Source organism: Diachasma alloeum, unplaced genomic scaffold (assembly GCF_001412515.2).
Source record: "Diachasma alloeum isolate Michigan unplaced genomic scaffold, Dall2.0 Dall_scaffold_00275, whole genome shotgun sequence".
In the NCBI taxonomy this organism is placed as follows: Eukaryota; Metazoa; Arthropoda; class Insecta; order Hymenoptera; family Braconidae; genus Diachasma; species Diachasma alloeum.
This window is the reverse complement of record NW_021680414.1, coordinates 140,823-154,386: the sequence shown is the minus strand read 5'-3', so window position 1 is coordinate 154,386 and position 13,564 is coordinate 140,823. Positions and strand designations below refer to the sequence as shown.

Here is a 13,564-nt window from a genome sequence, read left to right as displayed (position 1 = left end):
AAAAACCCATAAGGTTACCAAAAACTGTGATATACTGAACAAATTTAAATTTAATTGGTATTTAATCACAAAGTCACGCGTGCTGCACTTTTACCGAATAATTTTCATCAACTGGACATAAAAAAAGGTTCAGACATAACCTTCAACATTTTGTATTCTACTCTGATGTAAGTACAATCAATTTTTTCAAAGTGATCATCGTTAATTCGAAGAGGATTTCTCGAAGAATGATAATTGTCAGAAATTGGAGTGGTATTATTAATGTATCATATTATTGCGAAAATAATAGTAATAATGCATTATATCAGTGTAACTTTTTACCATGATATATTAGTCTAAAATAGTCAATACACCTGTTCCAAAACGAATGGTTTTTCGAGAAGAAAAATGTCTTGAACAGCTTTGGAGTGCATAGTTATGGATAGTGAGAAATAATTGATACCAACAATATCAATATCCGGACTTTTTCCACAGTAACCATGGATGAGCCAGTGATGTTATCGAGAGAATTATCCAAGGCTCTTTCAGAGTTTGGAGCAAACACACCAGAAGAAGGTATTGAAGTGGTCAACGATTACTTCGGAACAGATAACTCCGGAGGAAATGCAGACTCAGAGGATGATGGCCTTTTTACATGTGAAAATGATCTTCCAAGAGATGTATGTATTGAAAAATTGATGAATTTGTGACAGTTTCCGTATGGTTTGTAACGAGATTTTCTCATTACGGGTTGAAATCCCCTTAAAAAGATATGTGAACTCTCAACTTATTGAAGAGAGACAGTTAGTGACATCTAGAGGCGGCTGAAGAAAGCCGGGTCTAGATGAATTGAGCGACAAATCGATGAAAGACCGAAGGCATAGCGGTTATGGGTGATGACGTTACTAGACTATCGCTATTTTGGAATTCGCCGAGCATGTGCTAGGGGAAAAGGGGCCGACGTACAGGCTGTCCAACTGGGCGATTCCATAGGCTATATCAGAGTAGACTAGGGACCAACGGCCAGGTGAGAGGACTGGTCCCCCCGGGATCCCGTCGGGTTGATTGGTGGGGATAGGGTAACGGAATGACCTATCGTCGCTGAGATATCCAGACTAGGGGGAGAAGGCCCTAGTAAGATTCTGAGTTAGTCGAACGCGGACTCTCGAGCGGGGAAATCGAAAGGATTTCTCCGATATATACTGTGGTGTTGGCTTGAAAGATGGCCAAGGGAATGGTGGGCGAATAGCTCAGCGCAGCCAGGTGCATAACTGATGGTAGCGAACGTAGGGGGATGCGGGAGCATCCCCGTACGGTCGCCCCCCTGCTCCTGCATCCCCCACAAACGGGAAAAAGAGCTATTTCGGAACTCTTAGTGACAACTTTGTTGTTTCCGGCGTTATCCGGCTCGGCGAAACAAATGACGAGCACATGGGCCCGTGGGTCTGGAGTAGAGATCGTCCTCCTGTCGACCCGACCATGTGCCGACATTAGAGTACCCGGAAACGGTGACGTGCGATGACCGAAGCGGTAACTGGTGGCCGAGGGTGTGGGTGGTCGTGAAGTGGGTAACAGTGTTCCACTTTGGTCGGATCAGCCTCTCAGCGTCCCAGGCTCTGACGAGTCCCGGCTGATTCGCATTTAACTCTGAAACACTCCCGAGTCGAAATACTCGGGAGGAGAAAGCCTAGTGAGAGAGTAAAAAACCCTCCAGGACGAGAGTAAATTCAATTTGCATGGATGATCAGGCCGCGAGGCTTAATTTCCAGTCTGGAATAGTGGCTGATGACGTTTGGCATAGGATACTCCTGGTGGACCTCGCCCACTCTACCGTGTCACGCGGATGCTAGCTGGACAACCGGCTCCACGGCAAAATATCACATATCAAAATATCACCGGCAAAAAATCATGCCTCAAAATATCACGAAACAAAATATCACCGGTAAAAAATATCACAAATCAAAATATCACACACAAAAAATATCACAAACCAAAATGATAATAAACAAATTTTTTAAAAACACAAATTACGAGTGTACATGAAGAAAAACATTATTGATACACCGCAATTATTCGTGACCTTAAAACATGATCAATTCAGATTATTTATCCATTACAAAACTCCCTAAACATCACCTCCATTAAGATAAATTTAGTACAATGCCTTTCAAAAAACATAAAACATCATCAACATCATAATTCACAAGTAGACCTTCCAGGGCACGATCTGTATCAATATATTTACGATGACGACGTTCCTCCGTATTGTGGTAATGAATTATCGGAGAAAGAAAGAATTATACGGCCGTGTTCACACACGCGACGAAAAATCAAGAAAAACCATTGAAATATCATTGAATATATTGAAAATTAAAAAAATTAATTACTATTATTGAAAATTTAAAAATTACATGATATGATATGATATGATATTTTAAAAAGTGATATTTATCACAAACGATACTTTCATATTATGATATTTATCCATGTGATATTTTTTCATGTGATATTTTGCGGTGTGATATTTTGAGACTGATATTTTGCCGTGATGCCGGACAGCCGGACAACCCTTTGCCCAGCCACAGAAGTCCTCTGAGTGGACGAGTTTGTCTCAGAGGCCGGTTTTCGTCGAACCTCCCGTGAAGGTTCGGCTGGCGCCCGATTATTGAGCGATAGAGACGGCTAAAAAGTAGTTTGGATTTTTCCTTGGTGAACAACCCGGGAAAATATCCTTACAGGTTTGAATAATATCCTTCAGAAAGTACGGAATTTCCCGACAGAATTGCATTCTTCATGAATTAAAAATCATTTCACAATTCAAATCCATTGAAATCGTAGAGAAAAAGGAATGAAATATGCGTTCGCAAATTATTCAGGGAATTTGTTGAAAAGAAGAAATTCTTTTCATTCATCATGAGGCTCTTTTCGTGCACAATTCCGTTGTTTATGATTTGTTGAAGAGATATTTTTAAAATCATCAACCTGATGTGCGAGAATGATATTCCCAAAATCATTAAAACTCAACGATAAACAGATTGTTCTCTTTCGTTCGCAGATTGATGGTAATGACTGATTTTGTGATGATGGAACATCCGGGAGGGATCTGTTCATAGATTTTGATGACGTGACAGAGATGACTAATGACGAAATTTACCCCAATGATGTAGACTTCTTGAAGAAAGGTTGTGGATGCGAAAATAATTGCATCAAACTGTTTGAGCAGAAGGACATCATGGAGAATCGTTTGGCTTGTAAAGAGTATGATAACTATCCTGATCAACATGTCAATCATCAACATCTCTTGTTACTTGGATCTTTAAAGACCCTCACGAGGACGAGTGCTGAAACCATGACAACGAAACATGTTGCAAAAGAGAGAAAACGAACATTTATCGAATATTCATTTCAAGGATTCAGAGTATGTCGCAAATTTTATCAGTTTGTTTTTCATTGTGGTGAGAAGAGGTTGAAAAACATGAAAAAGCATCTACTGTCTACTGGACTTGAAGGAAAAACTCATAAACACGCTGGTAAGTCACTCAGAATGATTCCCTTCGATCGACGTGTTGATGCTGTCAAATTTCTCAAGAATTATGCTGCTCAACATGCATTGGTTTTGCCTGGACGTTTGCCTTCGTATCGTCTGAACACGGATCTTATCATCCTGCCTTGTACTATGAAGAAGAATTATATCTACGATTTGTATAAAAAAACAGCAGACGATATGCAAACTGAAGCTATTGATAGGTCTTCGTAATATGATTTGTGGAATGATTTTTGTCAAAATATTGTCATCCAGAAACTTCGCACAGACTTATGCAGCATTTTCCAACAACAGACTGTGTCCTTAGGAACGATGCAGGCCTTGAACGAAGATGAGAAGATGGAGGATCGATGAGGATGGATCAATCCACCACCAGTGAAGCACCTCCTCTCTTATAATCACTTCTGTATGAGCAGTGAAGATCCTGGTATAACCAAGTATAAATTTGGCTGTCAAAACTCAGATTACGAGGTTACGACAGTTTTCAAGCCAGACACTGCTGTTGAAATGCGTGAATCTTTCCCTATGAAACTGAAACCCCCGGGTCTTATCAGCCAGCGTAAAAAATATTTCTACGAGAAGATTCGACCATTCGTGAGAGAGGAATCTAAGGATATCTTGTGCCCCAAAATTGATCCATCATCACTCTCAGAAGAGGAAGTACCACCTCCTCCCTCACCTCCCTCTCTTCAACCATCTTCAAGTCCTCTCGCCCAGCCATCAACACCAAAAACTTATCGATCCAGGAAGGAACAAACGTCCTCGTTCGTTGCAAAGCTCAACGAATTGCCTCCATCTTCTCGAAAGCGTCCTCACTGTGGGTACTGTGGTGAGATTGGTCGTCGTAATGGGGTCAGGGGTGGTATACCGTTGTGCCCAATACGCAAGGTCTCACAACAATAATTTTTGTCGATAAAGTATACTCGAGTTAGTCGTTTCCTGTACTCACTTCCCGTCTACGATATGAATAAATTCATAAGTTCTTTAGTTTTACTTAATTTATTTGTCCTTTTGGTATATTGCCTTACTTACAATTATGTTTACCCACCAAATAATTGAACGATTTAGTCAGAAACTCTTAAAATTTCATTTTAGAAAAAGGGTTGAAGAAATCTACGTTTGTTATTGAAAAAGGGTCTTATTTTAAATATAAAAAAGTGACGGCTCGATTTCATGCATCGTCATGATACCCTGGGTCAGTTGAAATTGCAATCTCAGTAACTTCCAAGTAGAACTCGAATAAACCCATCGTCTAACTTCAACTTCATTTTTCTCAAAATACTATTTTTCGAGTTTGCAACTTTAAACATTCATAACACCGCGAATTTTCTCTTTAGAGAGTTCTATTTGGGTTCAAAATTCGCGGAATTTCACCAGGAATCCGCCCATGTAGCCAACTCAATACCGCTAACAAGGGCCCTTTTCATATGGACGGCCACAAATAAATATACATATATATATATATGACAACCTGAAACAAAAGAAATATATATATATATTTCTTTTGTTTCAGGTTCTCATATATATATATATATATATATATATATATATATATATATATATATATATATATATATATATATATATATATATATATATATATATATATATATATATGAGAACCTGAAACAAAAGAAATATATATATATATTTCTTTTGTTTCAGGTTATCATCATTACACACACAGGGTGACAAATGGGAATAGGTGAAAACTTTTCCCCTATATTTCCTTCTCCACTTTGTCACCAGGGATCGGGCTGTTGAAAGTTAAAACTTGGAGCCTGGCAAATTCTGTTGGGACACTCCGGGGTCTAGTTCATATTCTCCAAAATGAGTGAGCTTACTGTCGAAGAAAAAGAGTATCTCATTGAGTGCTATTATTCCCGAGGAAAAAATTACACAAATGCGTATAGAGGCTTTCGTAGTAAGTTTGGTAGTCACAGAATTGGGAATGAAATCAATCTCAAACGGGAGAAATTTTTTAGTTTTCCTGTACAATTCTTTTTTGAGGTTAGTCCCCAATAAATTTTTTGAGTCAATGTGCTCTTTTTTGTAGGGTAATTGATAAGTTTGTCAACTATGGTACTCTACAGGATCGTCGCCATGATCTTCCGGGTCCATTTTATACAGTAACGACGGAAGAAGTAGTGGACAAGGTGGCAAAACATTTAAAAATCATCCAACTAATTCAATACGCAAGGCGGCTGCGAAATTAGAACTGAACCGAGAGACCCAACGTTTGATAATTAAACATTTCCTCAAACTTCATCCTTATAATATCACTTTTTTTTTTTTTTACGGCCTCGAAGTCCCTTTTTCGGGTCCCATTCGGCACTCTATCCAACCCTATGCATGCGGCTGTGGATTCTACACTGTACCGCATTCGCACTTCTATAGAACATAGAAGTAGCATGGGGAAACCACAGAAAACCCATGCCGGTACAGGCGGTTCCTCTATTAGCAACCTCCCACTCGCCGGAGCCTTCCGTTGAAAAATTCGATTCCACGGGGAATCGAACTCACAACCTTTCGCATACTAGACTTGTGTCTAATCCACTCGGCCACCGACGTCGGTCCCTTATAATATCACTTCCCACCAATTGCTTACGCAAGTTGCTATAGGGAAACGACTTGAATTCAGCAAAGTTTTGACGCAAATGTTTGAAAATGCTGGAATCGAAGCCAATTCAATTATTTTTACGGATAAAGCTCATTTCTACCATAATGACTACGTGACTAAACAAAATAAACGATTTTGGGGGAGTGAAAATCCACATTCATCAGTAGCAAAACTACTCCACCCTACTAAAGTTACAGTTTGGGGAGCTCTGTCGATCCAACAAATACATGTGGAAATCTTGGAAGAGACCATTACAGGGGAGAGTTACCGAGAGATGTTGGAAACCAAATTTTTCCCATTCGCTAAGAAAAAAGGATTGGTGAAAGATTTCTATTTTATGCAAGACCACCTCATCGAACTAATGATGTGTTTGCTCCATTACACAAAGTATACGGTGATCACGTCTTCGGCTTAGGGTGTCCTGGCTTCACCCGAGCACGGATGGAATGACCACCATAATGACCGGATTTGAACCCGTGTGATTTCTTCTTGTGGAGTAATCTCAAAGACTTCTATTACGCGGACAATCTTCAGACAAAAAAGCTCTGATAAGCGCTATCCAGAAGGGTGTTCCTCATATTTCTCAAGCTAAAATTGAAGAAGTCTTCCATAGTTTCCAGAAACGCCTGGACTATTGCGCCAATTCTGATGGAGGACACTTCAACAGTATTTATCATTAGTCATATGCCCTCGAATGTGTTTGATCAATTCTTTCACCGTGTGAATTTTTATTCAAAAAAAAAATAAAATGCAACTCCAACTGAATGCAAATAAATTTGCAAAGTCTATTGTTTCTACAAACATGATGGTCCTTCCTTTCCTACATCAATCAACAAAACTATGATAGTTTAATTTTCGCCTATTCCTATTTGTCACCCTGTATATTTTATATGTTTATTTTCATATACAGGGTGTTTCTAACTAACGTTTTTTTCTTTTGACCACTAATGTAAAAAAATGGGTAGAATACGAGAAAAATAGTGAAAAAACTATCGGTTTAGCAGTTTTTTTAATATTGAAACTTGAAGGCGGGCCAATGGCTGTTGAGGAATGTGGCGCACGAACTCAAATCAAAATGGCGGAGAAACATCTGGCAACTTCGCAAATGCCATGAAGTGAGTTGACGATGGGTTAGGGAATTTTTTAGTTGGGGAATCGTAGCCATAAATTATGAGATTATGAGATAGGAAATGTGATGATTTCCTTTTGACATTCTAACCTATCTGAAAAATGTTGTGACTTGTGAGTTGTCGCAGCGCACACGGAGGCTCAATGGTAGCCAACGTGTCTGCAACATGCGAAATTACCCGATCTAAAATTCAATTAATTGAACTACTCGAGTTATTTACTATTACTGATGTACGGATAAGAAAATGCATTTAATTGAAAAGAAAGAACAATTGAAAATTGTCAATCCTGCTGGTATTGAATTGTGCCATTGTTTCAGAGATGATTGATTGCAGAGAATACACATTTTTGGTAAATTTGGATTTCTAGCAAAAAAAAATATCTTTTGATGAAAATAATTTAATTTCAATAAAAAATGAACAATTCCATCATTGGTCCAATTACTTTGGAAGAAAATTTTCCGATGCGTTTCTATTAAGTGATTAAATTCTTGACGGAAAATATGTTTTGGTACTTTTCCATAAAACTACTGATTATCTCAATAATTTGATATAAAAAAAGTTCGGAATTTTCGATGAATGAAAATAAAATGAGTTCTACAATAAAATCACCTGTAATATTTTTCAATCATCTTAAGAACGAGTAGCTTCCATTTAGCTGAACAAATTTTCTAGGTTTTTGTTTTCCGTCTTTTCTTCTTCTCAAAACCGAGTGTTTGCAGAAGAGAATGTGAAATAATCATCCTTATAGATGACAATTTTCGAACGAACATTGTCTTTTGCCGTTTTCTATTGAAATCATTTGTTGAAGGAGAATCTAATGATTGACACACTTAGTACAGTACTAGAATGCGGGCTCCGATCACTGGCGGCCGGATGTTGGTTTGATGTTCAGTTTATCTAGGCTACTATCCATTATCAATTGAATTACAGAGAAACAAATACAGGAAATTTCGTAAACCATGCGTAACAATCTTTGAGGATGTGTGATGGAGCGCTACTGCGAGGAAACTGGCTTTCAGAACTAAACAGACGTGTTGGAAATGAATGATACATTTTCCTGGAGTAAAAGGAAGGCAAGCAAGTGTTGTTAAAATACTTATAAGTTTTTCAATCATGAGAACAAACTTTACGACAATCCGACATTGCAACCGTTTGATTTTTGTCTTTCTCATCAAATGCAACTTGCGTTAGATGAGCGATTCCCAACGATTACATAGGAACGACGCAATTACAATCGACAGAGTTGACTCAATATTGTTCTTCTTATTGTCATCAAGTGCTACTCCGAGAGAAATAAAATGGGGCATCTACTCCGGCCATCAGAATGTATTTGTAAGAGTAGCTTGCAATGAATGAGACAATCTGCGGGGCGAACCAACTACTCTTTCGCTTTTTTTCTCATTTCTCTTTTGTATGTTGTTTATGGAGGAAAAAAATTCGAACAATTTCTCAACAATTGGCCTTGGAGATGAAGCAAACTCACAACCGAATTACTTGAATTGATATTCCGCCTGATTACTCAGAAATGGCGACAGCAGAATTATTGAAGTAGACATCCTCATGTTCCTCTGAATGTGATCAGGAGCTACTCAGGTGAAGAAAAATGAGGAAGCTACTGCAACAACATCCATTTGGTTGTGGAAGGCAAAAGGAGGGGGGGAACGTCAGTCAGACCCACTGTGATTTAAACCTTGTGACGGAATTTTCGAGAATTCCGGCACCTGTACACAACTCCGTCGTAAAATGAAGTACATCGTAAAAGTGAGTAGTTAAGTGTGAAATTATTTGGATCTTTTCCGAGAGAGAGAGAGGGCGATGCAACACCCCTTTAGCTCCAGCCCCAGCTCGCGGAAACCGGCCTCCAAGAACATCAGGAAGAGCCTCGCGGGAAAACAATTTCAATAAAAATAATTTTCAATAAAAATAATCAAACAATCAATTTCAATAAAAATAATCAAATTCAAGTGTCGATACACATTAAAAACGAGTAAAAAGTAACATCTCCGGTTCAAGTAATATTAAAGTTTTCGTTCTCTTTTCTTTCAGTTATCTTCCTGGTTTATTTCGGATTTTAGGGGATTATTTTGTGGTTTTACGGTTGAGGGAAAATTTACAGTAATTGTATTTTCCTAGTTATATTTCTGTATTTAAAACCTCGCGGATCCTGAGAGGGACGACGATCCACCGTGGTTCAGAGCCGATAAACCGAGCTTCCCGGTGAGATCTTGTTGATCTCGTTGAGTGCAGGCTGCTGATCACAGAGGTTGAGGTGAAATACTCACGCTCCCTGGCTAAGGCTTTTCGTGGAGTCATTGAATTCACCAGTGCAGCTGGAAGGCCATGTGGATGAATATAGCCCACTTATTCACGGTGATTCCAGGATGACTCCCGGGGTGTGACAGCAGCGAAAAAGTACACTCACTCAGGTGTGAAATGCATTCGCGAGGAGAAAAGGCGAACAACTGTCTTAATTCCCACTTTCCGAACCTCCAGATACCTATCGTTCACTCATTACAGATAAAAACCCTTTGGATTAGTTCCTAAAAATATAATTAACGGCGAAATGCCTAAATAAGTCTAAAACCCATTTGAATTGAAATCCCCACGTGCTCGTTTACATGAGCCCGCCCCAGCGGCAGCTAGGCGGCGTGCCGGTCGTACCACCCAGCTGAGAACATCCGCCGGTTAAACGCAATTTACCAGAGAATTGGACCCGAGCAGCCACTGCGACGACATCCCCGAGAATATCGACAGCGATCGAGAGAATTGGAGGAACATGGTAAGGACATTTTTATTCACCATGTGCACTCTCTCCCGAGGAGAGAAGTGCATTTATTCCCAGTGTGCCCAGTGATGACCTCCGGAAAAAGTGCACCGGCGTCCACGAGGGTGACACCGAGATGCATTCCCAACCACCAAAACTCCTCCGAGCGAGTGGATAAATGTACCAGTGAGTACGTAAAACCCTCGTTCGGCTTCCTAGACCTCTCCCCAGTTATAAAAACCCCAGTGACACTCAAGTGATAGTGAGAATGAACAGTGAAAGGCCGCCCAATAAAAGGCCGCACATGGCTCATGCCCTGCCATGGTGCCATTGTGCCCTCCCCGTTCACCAAGAGGTCTTGTTAAACAATTAATGCCCCTTCTGAATGCATAATTAGTTCACTAGAACCCTCGAGAATGTATGGGGAATGTCCAGTGCCATTTTTAGTGGGAAAAAGTGAATAAAACATGCCTATAAGTGCACACATGCTCCTCACGTACCGTGGATGACGCTGTCGTGCACATGGCGTTTATTCTCTTTCTAGAGCGAATTGAAGCCTCAAATAAGTGCTCTTCTAGCTCAGTAAAGTTCCCCCAAGGTATTAATTCATTAATTTAAGGTTTCTCGGAGGACGAGACCCCGAAAATCACGACATTGAAGCTCGTGAGCTCCAGGAATTTTCCTGTGATGCCACGACGCTCTTGATGGAGGACGGACTCGCATATGGGGCAAAGTGGCACTCTTAAGTGACATTTGCACACTCGAGTCCCTCGCCTATTAATTGTCATTTACTACTCTTAGAAGATTCGCCGAGATCATCGCACTGGAATTAACATAGCCCTCAATCCTCTAGCACTCCAGTTTCAGGACGATGCGGAGAGATCGTTGGCTTGAATTCTTCAGACCCCCCATTTCCCTGCGCGATAACCTTTCTCTCAAGGTCAATTCACGTACTTTTACTCTCGGGAATTTAATTGAATTTAATTTGGTTGAATTTAATTGAAATTAATTTATTTTATTTATGAGGAATAGAAATTCTATTTGAGTTGAATTATTATTGAGAAATTGAATATATCACGGAGTAAATTTAAAGTAATTCTCTCATCTCCTATTTAATTAATTTTCTGATTCTTCCTCTTGATTTTTCTATATATTTTGTTGAATTCGCGACATCCTTCCTAAGACCGAGCGACCGATCCTAGCCCGCTCTCCGAATACCTCCGAGCTAGTCGAGCTAATTCCGCAACTTTTCCCTTGATTTCCCCAATTATGGCTAAGTTTTTCGTATGGTTCTCTTTAATGCGGTTCGTTGACACCGCTGGAACAAAAGTCAGCTTGCGCCCGACAACATTTTCTCGTTTTCCGTTTCTTTCATTTATTCTGTTTTCAAAGATTTTCATGGGGACATCGAGGAGCAGAGGCCGAAGGTGACAACACTCCGGCTGTTTTGAGTTTCGCATCAAGTTATGGATGAGTCTACGGTTTATATTTTAAGTTATGAGGTTCACGTTGGTTAACGCCGTCACAATCTTCATTAAATGTCGATTATTATGTTCGTTTCATTTGACATTTCTCTGATCAGCTCTGTACCCACGATATCATTGTTTATTCATTGAATTACGTGGAAATGACTAGGCAAAATTGCGTAAAATTAGCACATTAATGTTCAAGCATGTTTGATCAGACGCTATTATGAGAAAATTGCCTTACAGAATTGAACGGACGTCCAACCTAGTAAAGGTGTAAGAACAAAGGTCAAAATAAGTCAGAAATAATATGTAAGTTCAGGCCATCGTCTGAATGAGTATAACATTTATGGCTCAAGTGAGAATCGATATCAAATCTAATGCATGAATTGAAAATGAGAAATGAATCGAAATGAGTCGAAGCTAAGGCCCAAGTGCAATTGGAAGACAGCAACTTGCACCGGGGTGGATATCACTGACAAAGTTAGAGACTTATTCAAAACATGAGCCTATGCTAGAGAGAATAAATGTCAACGTTTAGATTGGAGCAACTAACGGAGATGAAAGCAAAAGCTAGTGAGCGAAAGTGAAAACCAAAGCAGAAGGCAAACCGCTAACTGAAGGTAAAGCTAGCACTAGGATGAGAATGCGCATTCAATTGAAGCTTAGAGCACTAGCGAAGCTAGGGTTGAAGCTAGGGCTAGAGTCGGAATCAATTTTAATTTTAGGGTCTAAGCAATAACGAATGTCAAAGTTATCACTTACGTGAGAAAGTATGCTAGAGACAGAGTGGGAATGGCTATTGAAATTAGGGTCACAGTACAAGCAGACCTCTGATCAGACTGATAATGTGAGCCGCGGCTGCGAGGATCTGAGAGATATGCGTTAAAGCTACCGACAGAATCAAAAAGTAGGCTGCACCCAGTGCCAAAGTACCAACAGGAGCCAAAGTTGAGGCTTGAGTAAGAGAAAATGTAAATGCTAGAGTCCAGGTGATGGTGAATATCAAATTTGAAGTCGCCGTGAGGAGATAAGCTGAAGCAGAGGCCCAAGTGGGAATGAACGTCGATCCTGGGGTCAGAGTACTAGGGAGCGTCATAGCTCAAACCAGGGTGAGAATTAATATCAAATCTTGGTCAAAAGTTAGTGCCAAAGCTTAAGTCGGAGTGAGGAGGGAAGCAAGGTCAGAGTTAGAGCAAGAGTCGCAATTGAAGTCACGGTTATGGCTGGTATCCTTGCAGCAGAAATATCAGCGAGAGTCAAAGCTAGAGACAAAGTGGGAGTAACTGTCAAAGCTACCATCAGGGTGAGAATGAGCGTCGATGGACCAAGGACAGAATATAAGTTACAAGTAGAGCTACACGGCCAGGAGTTTGAGTCCAAATCCGAGTTCAAATTCAAGTCGAAGTTTGTGTCCGAGTCCAAATCCAAGTCTGTGTCTGAGTGCGAGCCAGTGTTTGACTCGAAATCTAGGTCCGAGTTCAAGTTGGAGTCCGTGACCGATTCTAAGTTCAAGTCCGGGTTCGAGTCGGAGTCCGAGTCAAAGTTTGAGTTCAAGTCCGAGTTCGGGTCGAAATCTAAACTTGAATTGAAGTCTGAGTGCGAGTTCGAGATTGAATTCAACTTCAAGTCCAAGTTCGAGTCCATGTCCAAGTTGGGATGTAAGCCCAAGCCCGAGTTGAAATTCAAATCCAAGTCCGAGTTCACATTTGAGTCCACGTCCGAGTCTATTGGGAACAATACCGATGAGTGGGTCATACAGACACACACAGACACTCACATCGTTACCTTACATGTATACACACCGCCCTAGCGACTACCTGAGTCGTAGTTAGTTGCGTACAATAAATGAGATAGAGCAGACGTGCATTATTACGTATTTATCAACTCGTTATCATTCCACCTATTACTGATAACTTAATCTTAAAGTCTTGGTCTCATATTCCACTGAATCTCTACAGGTTATGGGCCGTTAGATGTGTATCGGGACAACATTGTGAAGATTAATAAGAAAAATCTGTTCGGGTGGTAGAAAAACTGTCGTAAGTAAGAAAGCCACAC

The 13,564-nt window shown here is 40.1% G+C and overlaps 1 protein-coding gene across 1 annotated transcript; it reads left to right on the top strand.

The window, feature by feature from the left end:
* Positions 1–12,725: 12,725 nt before the first annotated feature.
* On the top strand, positions 12,726–13,316 carry LOC107037947 (serine/arginine-rich splicing factor 6-like). Its single transcript, XM_015256783.1, has one exon. The coding sequence runs from the start codon at positions 12,726–12,728 to the stop codon at positions 13,314–13,316; it is 591 nt and encodes a 196-aa protein (XP_015112269.1).
* The last annotated feature ends 248 nt before the right edge of the window (positions 13,317–13,564 follow it).